The sequence below is a fragment of the Lampris incognitus genome, chromosome 5 (assembly GCF_029633865.1).
Source record: "Lampris incognitus isolate fLamInc1 chromosome 5, fLamInc1.hap2, whole genome shotgun sequence".
NCBI lineage: Eukaryota > Metazoa > Chordata > Actinopteri > Lampriformes > Lampridae > Lampris > Lampris incognitus.
The window spans coordinates 68,282,341-68,300,931 of record NC_079215.1 but is presented as its reverse complement, the minus strand read 5'-3'; the positions used below and the strand labels follow the sequence as shown (position 1 = coordinate 68,300,931).

The 18,591-nt window shown below is 45.1% G+C and overlaps 1 protein-coding gene across 3 annotated transcripts in view; it reads right to left on the bottom strand.

Annotated features, from left to right (window-relative positions):
* Positions 1–18,591, bottom strand: part of map4k3a (mitogen-activated protein kinase kinase kinase kinase 3a) — a 182,455-nt gene that overhangs the window by 50,239 nt on the left and 113,625 nt on the right. For all 3 annotated transcript variants that reach the window (XM_056281131.1, XM_056281133.1, XM_056281132.1), the window contains 5 exons: positions 12,961–13,019; positions 9,804–9,842; positions 6,433–6,600; positions 6,241–6,295; positions 5,788–5,929 (listed from right to left, as the gene is read on the bottom strand). In XM_056281131.1, coding sequence (XP_056137106.1) covers positions 5,788–5,929; positions 6,241–6,295; positions 6,433–6,600; positions 9,804–9,842; positions 12,961–13,019 — 463 coding nt within the window. The remainder of the gene's footprint in view (positions 1–5,787; positions 5,930–6,240; positions 6,296–6,432; positions 6,601–9,803; positions 9,843–12,960; positions 13,020–18,591) is intronic.

The window sequence follows — 18,591 nt, the reverse complement described above, 5'->3', positions numbered from 1 at the left end:
CCCAGTAGCACTTCAGCAACCCGGTGAGTACCTGGTTAAGCTATGCTAGGTTAGCATTCCCCAGTAGCACTTCAGCAACCTGGTGAGTAGCTGGTTAAGCTATGCTAGGTTAGCATTCCCCAGCAGCACTTCAGCAACCCGGTGAGTAGCTGGTTAAGCTATGCTAGGTTAGCATTCCCCAGTAGCACTTCAGCAACCCGGTGAGTAGCTGGTTAAGCTATGCTAGGTTAGCATTCCCCAGTAGCACTAGCCGCAACAGCATCCACAATCGTTTTTTCTTTCTTTTCTTTTTCTGTTCGGAAAACAAGACCGTCAGTATCACACATAGCGTTTCTGTAGCCATGACTGACAATTTCTTGACCCTCCTCCCTGACGACCTCTGAACTCATGCAAGCTCATGAAAGGCAGACTAAGGTGACGTTGGGATCATACTTGTAGTGTTGGCAGTCTCCCGGCCAAGACACGGCAAGAATGTATAGCACCATGACTGCCAGATCTGACATGGTGACCATCGTGAATGACCAAACATATTGTGTAGTCTGATGCATCAGGAAGTGCGTGAAGGGCAGAGTGTGAGTGTGTCCAGATGGATGAGGTGTCATGGAGTTATTCTTCTCTGGAGTGTTACGAGAGAGAGAGCAAGAGTAACAGAGAGAGACGTGTGTGTATGTGTGTGTGTGTGGGGGGGGGCTCCAGTTCTACTTCCTGTCTGACTATAAATAACAGTTGTCACCTGACACACAGATAGTGATGGGCAGGTCGGTATGACAGACAGTGGTGTGTGACTGTACTAAACATGGTGGTGCTGACTATACTAAAAATGGTGGCGTGTAATTGTACTAAAAATTGTGGTGTATAACTGTACTAAACATGGTGGTGCTGACTATACTAAACATGGTGGTGTGAGACTGTACTAAACATGGTGGGGTGGACTGTACTAAACATGGTGGTGTGAGACTGTACTAAACATGGTGGTGTGAGACTGTACTAAACATGGTGGTGTGAGACTGTACTAAACATGGTGGTGTGAGACTGTACTAAACATGGTGGTGTGGACTGTACTAAACATGGTGGTGTGGACTGTACTAAACATGGTGGTGTGGACTGTACTAAACATGGTGGTGTGGACTGTACTAAACAGGGTGGGGTGGACTGTACTAAACATGGTGTTGTGTGACTGTACTAAACATGGTGGTGTGAGACTGTACTAAACATGGTGGTGTGGACTGTACTAAACAGGGTGGTGTGAGACTGTACTAAACATGGTGGTGTGAGACTGTACTAAACATGGTGGTGTGGACTATACTAAACATGGTGGTGTGAGACTGTACTAAACATGGTGGTGTGGACTGTACTAAACATGGTGGTGTGAGACTGTACTAAACATGGTGTTGTGTGACTGTACTAAACATGGTGTTGTGTGACTGTACTAAACATGGTGTTGTGTGACTGTACTAAACAGGGTGGTGTGAGACTGTACTAAACATGGTGTTGTTTGACTGTATTAAACATGGTGTTGTGTGACTGTACTAAACAGGGTGGGGTGGACTGTACTAAACATGGTGTTGTATGGCTGTACTAAGCATGGTGGTGTATGACTGTACTAAACAGGGTGGGGTGGACTGTACTAAACATGGTGTTGTATGACTGTACTAAGCATGGTGGTGTATGACTGTACTAAACATGGTGGTGTGAGACTGTACTAAACAGGGTGGGGTGGACTGTACTAAACATGGTGGTGTGAGACTGTACTAAACATGGTGTTGTTTGACTGTACTAAACATGGTGTTGTGTGACTGTACTAAACAGGGTGGGGTGGACTGTACTAAACATGGTGTTGTATGACTGTACTAAGCATGGTGGTGTATGACTGTACTAAACATGGTGGTGTGAGACTGTACTAAACAGGGTGGGGTGGACTGTACTAAACATGGTGGTGTGAGACTGTACTAAACATGGTGGTGTGAGACTGTACTAAACATGGTGGTGTGAGACTGTACTAAACGTGGTGGTGTGAGACTGTACTAAACAGGGTGGGGTGGACTGTACTAAACATGGTGTTGTATGACTGTACTAAGCATGGTGGTATGGACTGTACTAAACATGGTGGTGTGAGACTGTACTAAACAGGGTGGGGTGGACTGTACTAAACATGGTGGTGTGAGACTGTACTAAACATGGTGGTGTGAGACTGTACTAAACATGGTGGTGTGAGACTGTACTAAACATGGTGGTGTGAGACTGTACTAAACATGGTGGTGTGAGACTGTACTAAACATGGTGGTGTGAGACTGTACTAAACATGGTGGTGTGAGACTGTACTAAACAGGGTGGGGTGGACTGTACTAAACATGGTGTTGTGTGACTGTACTAAGCATGGTGGTGTATGACTGTACTAAACAAATACTGAACTCCTTCAGAGGAACACCTCCGAGCTACCGGTTCAGATATGTGGACGACACATGGGTCAAAATCCAAACACAAGAGGTGTAAGCGTTTACCAAACACATCAACTGAGTGGACAAGAACATTAAGTTCACAAGGGAAGACGTAAAGAACAACAGTTTGCCCTTCTTGGACTGTGACGTCCACATTGGGGAAGACAGGAGCCTCCACATTGGGGTTTACAGGAAACCTACACACACAGACCAATATCTACTGTTCGACTCACACCACCCTCTGGAACACAAACTGAGCATCATCAGAACTCTGCAACACAGAGCTGACAATGTGCCCAGCAGCACTCAGGCCCAACGAGAAGAACACAAACACCTGAGGGGAGCTTTAAAAACCTGTGGCTACCCCAGTTGGACCTTTGTGAAAACTGCAACACGTTCAGAAAGACCAACCGGGTGAGCGATGAGGAGAAGAGGAACAGAAGGAAGAGCACAGTCATCCCGTATGTTTCTGGGGTCTCCGAGAAACTCAGGAGAATTTTCAACAAACACCGCATCCCGGTATACTTCAAACCCAGCAACACACTCCCACAAAGACTGGTTCATCCCAAAGACCGTGTACCACACACCCGGAAAAGCAGTCTGGTGTATGCTGTACAGTGCAATGAGGATTGCACTGACCTATACATAGGAGAAACCATACAACCACTACACAAACGGATGGCCCAACACAGAAGGCCACTCTCCTCAGGACAAGACTCAGCAGTCTATCTACACCTAAAGGAGAAGACACACTCCTTCCAGGACAGCAACGTACACATTTTGGACAGGGAAGATAGATGGTTTGAAAGAGGGGTGAAGGAAGCCATCTATGTGAAACTGTAAAAACCATCCCTCAACAGAGGAGGAGGTCTGTGACACCACCTATCTCCCACTTACAATGCCGTCCTTTCATCTCGGTCACTAACGGCTCCAACCACTCTAATGGCCACTGAACAATGAAGTGGAAACTAACACCCCCAACCACCGTCGCTGCTAAACAAATGCAAATCAATAGCTCCAATGGCAACGGGCGCAGCCAAACATCAGAGCACAAGAGACCCATGCATATCAATAGCTCCGATAACGACGGACGCGGCCAAACATCAGTACACAAAAGAGCCACGCATATCTATGGCTCTGTTCGCGACGGGCGTTGGTAAACATCGGGACAGAAAGAGCCACGCATATCTATAGCTCTGATAACGACTCCTAGAGGATAAATACTGAGTCTCATCAGCAGCCAGTCAGACTAGCTTGGTCTAGTCAGCAAGGCACGAACTGAGGAAGCCTCTTGGATGAGAGGCGAAACGTCTTCACGGATAAATACCAAGTCCAGTTGCACTTGATTCAACTCCTTTGGAGAACCATGACCTGGATGAATGAGAACATTCACATACATGTACTAAACATGGTGGTGTGAGACTATACTAAACATGGTGGTGTGTGGTGGTACTAAACATGGTGGTGCTGACTATACTAAACATGGTGGTGTGTGACTGTACTAAACATGGTGGTGTGTCTGTATTAAACATGGTGGTGTGTGGTGGTACTAAACATGGTGGTGCTGACTATACTAAACATGGTGGTGTGTGACTGTACTAAACATGGTGGTGTGTCTGTATTAAACATGGTGGTGTGTGGTGGTACTAAACATGGTGGTGCTGACTATACTAAACATGGTGGTGTGTGACTGTACTAAACATGGTGGTGTGTGGTGGTACTAAACATGGTGGTGTGACTGTACTAAACATGGTGGTCTGAGACTGTACTAAACATGGTGGTGTATGACTGTACTAAACATGGTGGTGTGAGACTGTACTAAACATGGTGGTGTGAGACTGTACTAAACATGGTGGTGTGGCTGTACTAAACATGGTGGTGTGACTGTACTAAATATGGTGGTGTGGCTGTACTAAAAATTGTGGTGTGACTGTACTAAACATGGTGGTGTGACTGTATTAAACATGGTGGTGTGTGACTATACTAAACATGGTGGTGTGAGACTGTACTAAACATGGTGGTGTGTGACTGTACTAAACATGGTGGTGTGAGACTGTACCAAACATGGTGGTGTGAGACTGTACTAAACATGGTGGTGTGAGACTGTACTAAACATGGTGGTGTGTGACTGTACTAAACATGGTGGTGTGACTGTACTAAACATGGTGGTGTATGACTGTACTAAACATGGTGGTGTGTGACTGTACTAAATATGGTGGTGTGAGACTGTACTAAACATGGTGGTGTGAGACTGTACTAAACATGGTGGTGTGAGACTGTACTAAACATGGTGGTGTGGCTGTACTAAACATGGTGGTGTGACTGTACTAAACATGGTGGTGTGAGACTGTACTAAACATGGTGGTGTGTGACTGTACTAAACATGGTGGTGTGTGACTGTACTAAACATGGTGGTGTGAGACTGTACTAAACATGGTGGTGTGAGACTGTACTAAACATGGTGGTGTGGCTGTACTAAAAATTGTGGTGTGACTGTACTAAACATGGTGGTGTGACTGTATTAAACATGGTGGTGTGTGACTATACTAAACATGGTGGTGTGAGACTGTACTAAACATGGTGGTGTGTGACTGTACTAAACATGGTGGTGTGAGACTGTACCAAACATGGTGGTGTGAGACTGTACTAAACATGGTGGTGTGAGACTGTACTAAACATGGTGGTGTGTGACTGTACTAAACATGGTGGTGTGACTGTACTAAACATGGTGGTGTATGACTGTACTAAACATGGTGGTGTGTGACTGTACTAAATATGGTGGTGTGAGACTGTACTAAACATGGTGGTGTGACTGTACTAAACATGGTGGTGTGAGACTGTACTAAACATGGTGGTGTGAGACTGTACTAAACATGGTGGTGTGGCTGTACTAAACATGGTGGTGTGACTGTACTAAACATGGTGGTGTGAGACTGTACTAAACATGGTGGTGTGTGACTGTACTAAACATGGTGGTGTATGACTGTACTAAACATGGTGGTGTGTGACTATACTAAACATGTTGGTGTATGACTGTACTAAACATGGTGGTGTATGACTGTACTAAACATGGTGGTGTGTGACTGTACTAAACATGGTGGTGTGAGACTGTACTAAACATGGTGGTGTGACTGTACTAAACATGGTGGTATGGACTGTACTAAACATGGTGGTGTGTGATTGTACTAAACATGGTGGTGTGAGACTGTACTAAACATGGTGGTGTGACTGTACTAAACATGGTGGTGTGAGACTGTACTAAAGATGGTGGTGTGACTGTACTAAACATGGTGGTGTATGACTGTACTAAGTAAAGCCGGACAGTGCTGGTGGCGTTTCTAGAACCTACCAAGGCTGCTGAGTTTGCAGGGGGCCATTTTTGGGGGCGGTGGCCTGGGCGGTCCCTGAGTGGCGGCGCGCCCTGACCTCAGACAGGACTTAACGATTCCCTCGTCCTGGTCGTCATGGTGATGGATGACAGCGACACCATCCTGGAGGAGAGGACATCCGTTGTGAATATCTCACTGGGAGCTCGTGGGTACAGTCACATGATGACTGGAGAAACACCCAGTAAACACCTCCATCTAATCCTCCTACCAGCTCAAAGCCACAACCACACCTTCTTCAACAACACATGGACCTTGAATCCACCTCCCCTGAAAATGATCACTTCCAACCATCACCGTGTTGCTCTGCATTTAACATACTGTTTTCTGGAAGATACATTCTTTCTTGGCACACAAATAGTACAAGACATCCACACACACACATATGAATAAAGACAAACACACACACAGCATACCCTGGTGGGAGACGAGGGAGGAGGTACTTCGGGTCGCATGGTCGAGTCCTTCAGACTGAGAGAGAATATTAAACAAATTGGAATTTTACTGCTGTTTTTACAACCATTATCATTATTATTATTATTATTATTATTATTATTATTATTATCATTATTATATTATCATCATCATCATCATCATCATCAACTCACTGAATCATTTCATCATTTTCATTATCATGGTGAGCAACAGCATCCCTGAAACCTGATTGGTTATCCTCAGTCCCTATATCTTCGTCCATCCTTGTGTCATCTTCAGCATCATTCTCTTCTTCCTCAGGCTCTGCGTGGTTACTGTCCTCTAGATGAGTTTCATGACCCCTGAAGAGAAAGGTCATTAAAAGGTCTGTCAATCATCACAGACAGTCTCTGGAGTCACACACACACACACACACACACATAAAAACACACACACAAACACGCACACTCATTCACATGACAGAGAGAGTGATTGAGAAGGAGAGACATATATATACAGTATTATATATATATATATATATATTATTTTCAGGATCTCCAGTTCTGTGTCACAACACAGAACACCACCACCACTTGGCAACATCTGGAAATAGGCATCATGGCAGGCTGCACTATTTCCCCTCTGGCATTCACCATGGCAATGGAGCTTGTCATCCGTGCATCTCGATGGGTGGTGGGAGGCGAAAGGTCCAGGAATGGCCTGCGTGTTCCACCAATCCCGGCGTACATGGATGACTTGACCACCATAGCAACAACAAAACCATGCACCAGGCGCCTGCTGCAGAAACTCCAGGAGAACATCAAGTGGGCACGAATGGCGTTTGAACCAAGATGTCTGTGAATGTTCTCATTCATCCAGGTCATGGTTATCCAAAGGAGTTGAATCAAGCGCAACTGGACTTGGTATATATCCGTGAAGACGTTTCGCCTCTCATCCAAGAGGCTTCATCAGTTCGTGCCTTTTTGACTAGACCAAGCTAGAGGATAAATTCTGAGTCTCATCACCAGCCAGTCAGACTAGCTTGGTCTAGTCAGAAAGGCACGAACTGAGGAAGCCTCCTGGATGAGAGGCGAAACGTCTTCACCGATATATACCAAGTCCAGTTGCACTTAATTCAACTCCTTTGGATGAGTTTAAACCAAGTAAATCTCGCAGCATCTCCATTGTCAAATGCCAACTAACAGATGAATGGTTCTGCATCAGTGATCAACCAATCCCCACAGTCCGGGAGAAGCCCATCAAGAGCCTCGGACGGTGGTACAATGCAGACCTCAAAGACACCCAGCAACTGGAGCAACTTCGCCAGGATACAATCAGTGGCCTCAGGCAAATCAACAACACTGCGCTGCCCGGGAAGTTGAAGCTCTGGTGCTTTCAGTTTGGGCTGCTACCCCGACTCATGTGGCCAATAACCATGTACGAGGTCTCACTATCTCATGCCAATCGCTTGGAGAGGCTAGTGAACTCGCAGGTGAGGAAGTGGCTTGGGCTGCCAAAGTGCCTCAGCAGTGTTGGACTCTACGGCAATGGAGCCCTCGCACTGCCAATTTCCAGCCTGGTTGAGGAATTCAAATTTGCCAAAGTGAGGCTGGACATGTCTCTCACAGAATCCCGAGACCCGGTAGTGAGAGGAGTTGCTCCAAACCTAGCAACAGGGAAGAAATGGACCCTGGGTGCAGCTGTACTGGAGGCGAAATCTGCCCTCCGCCACCGAGACGTAGTAGGCCATGTTCAACAAGGCAGAAGCGGCCTTGGCCTGGGAATAAAAACACCTACCTGGCAAAAGGTGACTACTACCGAACGGCGAACTATGGTGGTTGAGGAGGTCTGCCGACAGGAAGAAGCAGCCAGATGTTCTAAAGCCGTAGCACAAGCCAAACAGGGTCGCTGGATGAGGTGGGAGGGTGTTGAAAAGAGGAAACTCACATGGAGTGAGCTCTGGAGCATGGAATCAAACAGGCTGAGTTTCATCATCAAGGCCACATATGATGTCCTGCCCTCTCCCACAAATCTAAATCTCTGGTTTGGAGAGAATCCATCTTGCTCCCTGTGTACAGCCCCAGCAACCCTCAAGCACATCTTGGTTGGCTGCAAGACCAGCCTTACCCAAGGCAGATACACCTGGCGACACAATCAGGTGCTCAGGTGCTTGGCAACTGAACTCGATCGCAAGAGGGTTTCAATCAATGCCCAGCCCTTCGACAACCAGGAAGGGCCCCGGCGTTTTCCAGCTTTCGTTCGGGAGGGGGATAAACTGAAGGCCAACCCTTCACTTCCCAACTTAGGCTCACTAAACTCAGCCAGGGATTGGGAAATGCGAGTGGACTTAGGCCAAAAGCTCATCTTCCCTACAGAGATCGCAACAACCACCCTGCGACCAGACCTCATCCTCTGGTCCAATTCTAACCAGCTCGCTTACATCATTGAGCTCACAGTCCCCTGGGAGGATGCAGTCGATGAAACGTACGAGCGTAAGAAGCTGCGGTACGCCAACCTAGCAGCCGAAGCAGAGGACAGATACTGGAAGGTGAAGGTGCGCCCTGTGGAGGTGGGTTGTAGGGGCTTTGTTGCCAGCTCCACAGCAAAACTCCTGAGGGAACTAGGAGTCAGGGGGCAGGCCCACAGGAGAGTGATCAAAGAGCTAGCCAACCCTGCTGAAAGGACTAGCCACTGGATCTGGCTCAAAAGGAGAGACGCCGTCTGGGCTGCCGGGGTGAACAGCTAACCACAGGTCACACACCCAAGACCGATCAAACTGTGGTGGGCCTGCCTCAGCGGAGGGTGTCTTGTGATAAAAGGCCGAAACACCCTGTGATGCTGAGGTACACAACTGATGATGTGTCCTGGTGGTGGCAATGTCACCTTGGCAGACATCTCCAGTTTAATTCCCACCGAAACTGTTGCATTGCAAACACTAGGGATGTTAACAACCAGTCCTTTTTTTGAATCCATGTATAGTATAATATATATATGTTATATACATAAACTTAGCACAAAAAGTAAGGAAGTGTGTGTGTGGTAGATGATGTCTTTGTTGTAACGATGCTTCTTGGCAGTAAATCTTATATCAGGCAGCTGATGGTCAGCACCTGGGGTACCAGAAGCTCAACACAAGAGTCAATAGCAGCAGCAAAATAAGCTGTTTGGCATTGGTGGAGAAGATCTGGCAGATTTTTCATGGGCGCAACCCACATACTCAGCTCTGCTGCTCATCCCACATACACATGTTCCTTACACATGTGATGGCCCCAGTTAAAAGGGAATAAACAGGCTTTCCAACGGTACCAGATTTACTGCCAAGAAGCATTGTTACAACAAAGACATCATCTACCACACACACATTTCCTTACACCCTGTGCTAAGTATATATATATATATATATATATATATATATATATATATATATATAGGAGAGAGAGTGAGAGCGAGAGACACACACACACACACACACACACACACACACACACACAGACTACACTTAAAGGTGATGACCTCAGGACAGGAAGTAGGAAGAGGGGCGGGGCATAGGAGGGGCGGGGCTTACCTCTGGTTTAGCTCCTCTTCCACAGACTTCAAAAGGCTCCTGATTGGAAGAGAAAAACAGAGTTTAATTTGAAAACAGAACAGAACAGTAAGGAACTTTCCAGAATGTGTGTGTGTGTGTGTGTGTGTGTGTGTGTGTAATGAGTCTCTAGAGCCACCCAACAATTCAGAAGGCAATGTTCATTTGTGGGGATTTCAATAAAGATCTGTTAAGTCCAAATGAGCATAAAACCACACACGAGGTCATCAATGTGATGTAAAACACGAGCTTCTATCCACACACCAGTAGACGTAGCAGTACTACACCACACTGTGCCACGCTGATACACAATATATTCACACACGCCATGGAAGACAACACAGAGGGCGCGGGTAGTTAACACAAATCAGTAGATGTAGGCCAATAACATAACACAAGTAAGGACAAACAAGGCCATGAATGCATTTAGCAATGAATTACTAACACAAAATGGGAGAACAACATACGATGGACAATATGTCGACAAAGCATGTGACACATTCTTAAAAATATTCAAATTATTATAAGACAAAACTTGCCCAATAAAACAATACAGTACAAAACTAAAATATACAGATATATACATGGATCACGAAGGTTTTACAAAATGCCTGCAAAAAAAAAAAAACTCTACACAGAGAATTCATAGTATGGAACTGAAGAGGCAGTAAAGACATAAAAGAAGTATAAACACAGGTTATCATGAGGATGTGTAAGAAGGAATACCATAACGAAATATTAGAGAATAACAAAAACAACATTAAAGGTATATGAGGTGTATTGGACATGGATCTAGAGACTCAAGTTACTGTCAGTATTTTACTGATAATGATCAGAGCATCAGTAATATGGAGGATGTGGTTAGTGGATCTAGAGACTCAAGTTACTGTCAGTATTTTACCGATAATGATCAGAGCATCAGTAATATGGAGGATGTGGTTAGTGGATCTAGAGACTCAAGTTACTGTCAGCATTTCATCGATAACGATCACAGCATCAGTAATATGGAGGATGTGATTAGTGGATCTAGAGACTCAAGTTACCGTCAGTATTTTATCGATAATGATCAGAGCATCAGTAATATGGAGGATGTGGTTAGTGCTTCTACAGATTCTTTGGAAGTGTCGGACCAAACCTGGCAGAAAAAACCAGTGACCCAGAAACAACCACAGAGGGAACGGGTGATGAGTATGGTGTTAGAAATCTTAGTTCAGTTTTTCTTAGAGCAGTACAGACAAGGAAATCACCAATCACCACCTCATCAACACCTCCCTCCAGGCAGGATACTTTCCATCTGCCTTAAAGACTGCTAGTCACCCCCCTTCTCAAGAAACCATCACTTAACCCCCCTGACGTCAAAAACTACAGACCGGTTTCCCTTCTACCCTTTCTATCCAAAACTTTTGAATGCGCTGTCTTCCTGGACCCCAATCAGTCTTGGTTCAGGGTTGGTCCCTCGACAGAGACGGCCCTCCTTGCAGTGACAGAATCGCTGCACTCTGCGAGAGCAAACTCTCTCTCTCTGTCCTGATACTCCTGGACCTGTCAGCTGCTTTCGACACAGTGAACCACCAGATCCTCCCCTCTACCCTCGAGGGGCTGGGTGTCACAGGCTCTGCCAACCTACCTGACGGGTCGCTCCTACCAGGTGACATGGAGGGGATCTGTGTCGGAGCCTCGCAGACGGACTACAGGCGTTCCACAGGGTTCGCTTCTGGGTCCTCTCGTTTTCTCCCTGTACACGACATCCCTGGGTTCTGTTATTTGCTCGATGACTTCTCTTACCATTGTTATGCTGATGACACCCAGCTGATCTTGTCCTTCCCTCCATCTGACACACAAGTAGAGACACGCATTGCTGCGTGCTTGACTGACATCTCGGAGTGGATGGCGACACACCACCTGAAGCTCAATCTGGACAAGACAGATCTGATGTTCCTCCCGGGGAAAGGTTGCCCGCACCGAGACCTGGCCATCACCATTGACAACACCGTGGTGACGTTAACTCGGACTGTGATCCTGGACGACCAACTGTCGTTTGCTGCAAACGTTGCATCGGTTGCTCGCTACTGCAGATTTCTCCTCTATAACATCAGGAGGATTCACCCATTCCTGGTCATCTCCCGGCTGGACTATAACAACTCCCTCCTTGCTGGCGCCCCAGTGTCGGCCATCAGACCTCTGGAGCTTGTTCAGAAAGCTGCAGCTCGTCTGGTGTTCAACTGCCCTAAGTTCTCCCACATACCTCCCCTTCTCATGTCCCTACACTGGCTCCCAGTACCTGCTCGCATCCAGTTTAAGACTCTGGTGCTGGCCTACAGGGCAGTGAAAGGAACAGCTCCTTCCTATCTCCAGGCCATGGTCAAGCCCTACACCCCACCCGACCACTTCGCTCTGCTGCCTCGGGACGCCTGGTTGCCCCGTCGCTCAGAGGCCCCTGCTGCCGATCGACCCGGTCATGGCTCTTTTCTGTCCTGGCCCCACAGTGGTGGAATGAACTCCCCACTGATGTCAGGACAGCGGAGTCGCTGCCCATCTTTCGGCGCAGGCTGAAAACTCACCTCCTCAAGAACTACTACCCTGTTACTTGTTCTTAGCACTTATTGTATTCACTCATTTAAAAAAAAAATCTCTTTCTTGCACTTTTACTTTAGCACTGGTTTTGCCCTTAGATGCTTGTTTAGATGCACTATGACCTCTGATGACTAGTAGCTCTCCTGACTTCCTACGTTAAATGATGCACTTATTGTAAGTCGCTTTGGATAAAAGCGTCGGCTACATGACTGTAATGTAATGTTTTTGTTTTTATGTTTTTTTTGTTGTTTCTTTTACATGTTCAAAATAAAAAAAAATTGTGTGGCTGTGCGTGTGTGAGAGGGAACAAAGAGTAGGGAGGTCAAAGGTCAGAGAGAGAAGCTCATACTGCCCTCTGGTGTTTGGGGCCACTGAACAGCTGCCTGTCTTCCTTTTAGGTTAACCGTCAGTTTCCAAAGGGCTGAAATGCAGATTTTATTTTTTATTTATTTATTTTTTGTGACCCGTTCCTCAATTCCAGTCTTCCATCTTGCTCCTGTGGATCTGACCTTTGACCTGTTGCACTTGGTGACACTAAAGAGAACGAGCTGTGCTACTTCCTCACCTTCTGCCTCCCAGGATAGACGCTTCTGGAAGTGCTTCCTCGTAGTCCATCTGCAGATCCTGAAACACAGGGGTCAGAGGTCAGTCAATCTAATGGACCAACAGGGAGTACCAACACTGGAGGGAGTCTTCCTGCTAGTTTCAGCTTTAAAACAAATGCAGCGTAAACTAAATTCAGTTTGGAGTGGTGAATAATGTTGTCACACCCAATGTAAGCCTGCATGGAAAGTTTAATTATGTTTTTAAACATCCAGTTTGAGTCCAAGCCTTTTGTATAAATCAACAGCTGTAAACAGAAGCAGCATTTAAGTTGAAAACTATGGCCACTTTCAAAATGAAACTTAAAGCTTTTATGTTCTCCACTGACTTAAAAATCATCAGCCTATTCACAGTCACACTTTGACCCCTTTGACTCCCGTTCTGCCGCTGGTTAATCCTGCCACGAGAGTCACCATTTCTAATGCTCCCCCGTTCATGAGAAATGCCGCTTTGGAGAAGGAGCTTGCAAGATACGGACAGCTAGTGTCCCCAATAAAATTGGTCTCTTCGGGTTGCAAGTCTCCTCACTTGAGACACGTTGTGTCCCATAGGAGACAAGGCTTCATGATTATGAGAGATAATGTGGAGGATTTGGATCTGAAGCTTCAGTTCAGGATTGACGAGTTTGACTACATTATGTTTGTTACATCCAGCATGATGAAATGTTTTGGCTGTGGGTCAGAGGGGCATTTAATAAGGTCTTGTCCCGACAGGAGTGAGGGTAGGTCTGATTCTCAAGGACTGTCATTGTCCCCCGATGCCGCCACAAGTGGCGCATCTCTGGCTGGAGACGGCGCTGCCGAGGTGGCACAGGGCAAGACAGGAGGCCGGGGAGCGAGCGGCAGGAGAAATAGACCAGGTGGTGAAACAGAACGAGACCGAGGCTGGAGAACACAAGGAAAACAGACGGACTGAGCAGGCAGGAGAGGGAGGTGGGCAGGTGGAGCAGGTTAAAAAAGGTGGTCACGATGAGAAGGTGACAGGACTTGAGCAGATGGAAGCTAGGATGAGCAGGTAGGGGAGGATGAACAGAATAAAAAAGAAAATGAAAACAGGGAGGACAGGGAGAATAGCAAATGGCAGAGCGAGATATGAACTGTGGTTGGAAGAAGCAAATACAGCAGACTGCTGTTAAAGTGGCAGAGTCTGTACTTGAGGAAGAGGACGAGATGCTGTCGGATGGTGAAATAAAATCAAAAAAGTCTATTAAAAGGAAGCCCGCATAGGGTAGACAGGAAAAGTTAAAAGCAAAGAGGGTTTTAAAAGGTAAGAAGCCACCCTCCTCTTCATCTGAGGAGGACAGAGAAGAAAGTGACTGTGAATTAGTTTCCACTCCTTGTACACAGGTGGACACTGAAGGGAGCTATGCTTTCCTGAAAATCAGGAAGTTTTTACAGGTACGGCTATGGCTGGACTTGATGAAGCAGCAATTGGCAATGCTGTCTTCGGGAGGGGGGCGGAGTCGGCTTGTGTTCGTCACATGAATGCGTCTCTGTGTGTGTCGGAAAAAGCAGTGGTTCGGCCTGGAGTCGCCTTGTCACAAAAGTGGCGAGACTGCCGGCCGGAGAGATGCAGTTGGCGAACGCATGCAGTACGGGGGTGGGAGTTTGAACTAAAATAGGGATCGATTGGCCACTAAATTGGGAGAAAATCAGAAAGAAATGTTTAAAAAAAAAGTTTTTACAGGTCACAAAGGGTTTGAGGGGGGTCAAGGTGGAAAAATACTTTCCAGACATGCAGCTTTTTGTTGACTCAGTCAGACGTGTTATGAAAAACACAGGAGATTTGGAGGTGAACACATTTACTGACCAGGAAGTCTTTAGACTGAAAAAACTTGTACGGAAAGTAAAATGGCAACTCATTGATGATGTTTAAGACGAGTTCGGTTGATGAATGTGCTGCAGTGGGCGCTCTTCCTCTTACTGCTGCTGGAGGAGCCACTCATTCATGGAGCCAGGCTGGACATCCATGACTGGAGCTCTCCAGGACTTTCGCAGAAACTGGTTTCAGCCATGACCATCAACCTACAGTGCATGGTGGCTGCAGCAGAATTGGGACTCGACAACACCGAGGTGGTAGCTCAGCTGCTCAACAAGAGGTCTACATGCCGCACAAGAGACTTTTTACAGCTCCGAAGTAGAAAACTGTCTGAAGAAGAGCTGAAGATGATGAGGGCCTACGACAGGGGCGCAGAGCTTCCACACAGACATGGCCTTTTTCCCAGAACTTGGGGTGGTAGTGTGCTTAGTGGGAGTTGATGAAGAGCTGGTTTTCTTTTGTTCTATTTATTTGTTATGTAAATTGTGTGAACACAACATCATTGCACGTTGTGCATCTTGGGAGAGAGCTCCTCCTCTGTGGCTCTTCCTGAGGTTCCTTCCTAGTTTTTCTCCCTGTTAAAGGTTTTTTTAGGGAGTTGTTCCTCGTCAGATGCAAGGGTCTAAGGGCAGGATGTTGTGTTGCTGCAAACCCCCTGAATTTGTGTTTGTTATGTTGGGCTATTTTATTTTGAAGTTCTGTTTTTACAAATACTTGTTTAGACTACTCAGTGGTCCTTTTTTTTCTCCTGAAACCGTTTTTTTTTTTTTTTGTATGAGCTGGATGATAAAGAGATGATTGTTTTTGAGTATCAGCTGTTGGACTGTAATGTATTCTGAATAAATGTACCTTTTAAAATAAAAAAATCTCTATCTCTGTCGCTCTCTGTCTGTGTCTCTATCTGTCTCCCCATTTCTCTCTCTGTCTGTCTGTCTGTCTTTGTCTATCTCTCTGTCCGTCTCTCTCGGTCTCACTCTCTCTATCTGTCTCTCTGTCTCTTCTCTGTCCCCCCCCCCCCTCTGTCTGTCTCCCTCTCTGTCTCTACAGATTAATCAAACAGACAGAGAGAGAAATTTTCCTCTGCTGAACCCTCATAAAAACTTGTCTGATCTTTTTACTGTGTTAACAGTTTCCTGATGCTAATTGGTGCTAATGTGCAGTTGCTTAGAAATATCCGCAGTGTAGAAGTGAGAGGACGAGGGGCCATCCTTCATGCTGATTGGTTCAGACAGAAACTGCGATGACAGCTGATTGGTTCGTGTGACGCGTCTCCTGAACATCAAAGCGGAGCCAGCCCGGTCCATCTTTACATGGTGTGACTCATCTCTCTTTTATCATGTTGGTCTTCACCTTCATCTCACTTTTATCATGTTGGTCTTCACCTTCATCTCACTTTTATCATGTTGGTCTTCACCTTCATCTCACTTTTATCATGTTGGTCTTCACCATCATCTCTTATCCTTTTATCATGTTGGTCTTCACCATCATCTCACTTTTATCATGTTGGTCTTCACCATCATCTCTTATCCTTTTATCATGTTGGTCTTCACCATCATCTCTTATGCTTTTATCATGTTGGTCTTCACCATCATCTCACTTTTATCATGTTGGTCTTCACCATCATCTCTTATCCTTTTATCATGTTGGTCTTCACCATCATCTCTTATCCTTTTATCATGTTGGTCTTCATCATCATCTCTTATCCTTTTATCATGTTGGTCTTCCCCCTCATCTCTTATCCTTTTATCATGTTGGTCTTCACCATCATCTCACTTTTATCATGTTGGTCTTCACCCTCATCTCTTATCCTTTTATCATGTTGGTCTTCATCATCATCTCTTATCCTTTTATCATGTTGGTCTTCACCCTCATCTCTTATCCTTTTATCATGTTGGTCTTCACCATCATCTCTTATCCTTTTATCATGTTGGTCTTCACCCTCATCTCTTATCCTTTTATCATGTTGGTCTTCACCATCATCTCTTATCCTTTTATCATGTTGGTCTTCACCCTCATCTCTTATCCTTTTATCATGTTGGTCTTCACCATCATCTCACTTTTATCATGTTGGTCTTCACCATCATCTCTTATCCTTTTATCATGTTGGTCTTCACCATCATCTCTTATCCTTTTATCATGTTGGTCTTCACCATCATCTCTTATCCTTTTATCATGTTGGTCTTCACCCTCATCTCTTATCCTTTTATCATGTTGGTCTTCACCCTCATCTCTTATCCTTTTATCATGTTGGTCTTCACCCTCATCTCTTATCCTTTTATCGTGTTGGTCTTCACCATCATCTCACTTTTATCATGTTGGTCTTCACCATCATCTCTTATCCTTTTATCATGTTGGTCTTCACCCTCATCTCTTATCCTTTTATCATGTTGGTCTTCATCATCATCTCTTATCCTTTTATCATGTTGGTCTTCACCATCATCTCTTATCCTTTTATCATGTTGGTCTTCACCCTCATCTCTTATCCTTTTATCATGTGGTCTTCACCATCATCTCTTATCCTTTATCATGTTGGTCTTCACCATCATCTCTTATCCTTTTATCATGTTGGTCTTCACCATCATCTCTTATCCTTTTATCATGTTGGTCTTCATCATGATCTCTTATCCTTTTATCGTGTTGGTCTTCACCATCATCTCACTTTTATCATGTTGGTCTTTACCATCATCTCACTTTTATCATGTTGGTCTTCACCATCATCTCTTATCCTTTTATCATGTTGGTCTTCACCCTCATCTCTTATCCTTTTATCATGTTGGTCTTCACCATCATCTCTTATCCTTTTATCATGTTGGTCTTCATCATGATCTCTTATCCTTTTATCGTGTTGGTCTTCCCCCTCATCTCTTATCCTTTTATCATGTTGGTCTTCACCATCATCTCTTATCCTTTTATCATGTTGGTCTTCACCATCATCTCTTATCCTTTTATCATGTTGGTCTTCACCATCATCTCACTTTTATCATGTTGGTCTTCACCATCATCTCTTATCCTTTTATCGTGTTGGTCTTCACCATCATCTCTTATCCTTTTATCGTGTTGGTCTTCACCATCATCTCTTATCCTTTTATCATGTTGGTCTTCATCATCATCTCTTATCCTTTTATCATGTTGGTCTTCACCATCATCTCTTATCCTTTTATCATGTTGGTCTTCACCATCATCTCTTATCCTTTTATCATGTTGGTCTTCACCATCATCTCTTATCCTTTTATCGTGTTGGTCTTCACCATCATCTCTTATCCTTTTATCATGTTGGTCTTCACCATCATCTCTTATCCTTTTATCATGTTGGTCTTCACCATCATCTCTTATCCTTTTATCATGTTGGTCTTCATCATGATCTCTTATCCTTTTATCGTGTTGGTCTTCACCATCATCTCACTTTTATCATGTTGGTCTTTACCATCATCTCACTTTTATCATGTTGGTCTTTACCATCATCTCACTTTTATCATGTTGGTCTTCACCCTCATCTCTTATCCTTTTATCATGTTGGTCTTCACCATCATCTCTTATCCTTTTATCATGTTGGTCTTCACCATCATCTCTTATCCTTTTATCATGTTGGTCTTCACCATCATCTCTTATCCTTTTATCATGTTGGTCTTCACCATCATCTCTTATCCTTTTATCATGTTGGTCTTCACCATCATCTCACTTTTATCATGTTGGTCTTCACCATCATCTCTTATCCTTTTATCGTGTTGGTCTTCACCATCATCTCTTATCCTTTTATCATGTTGGTCTTCACCAT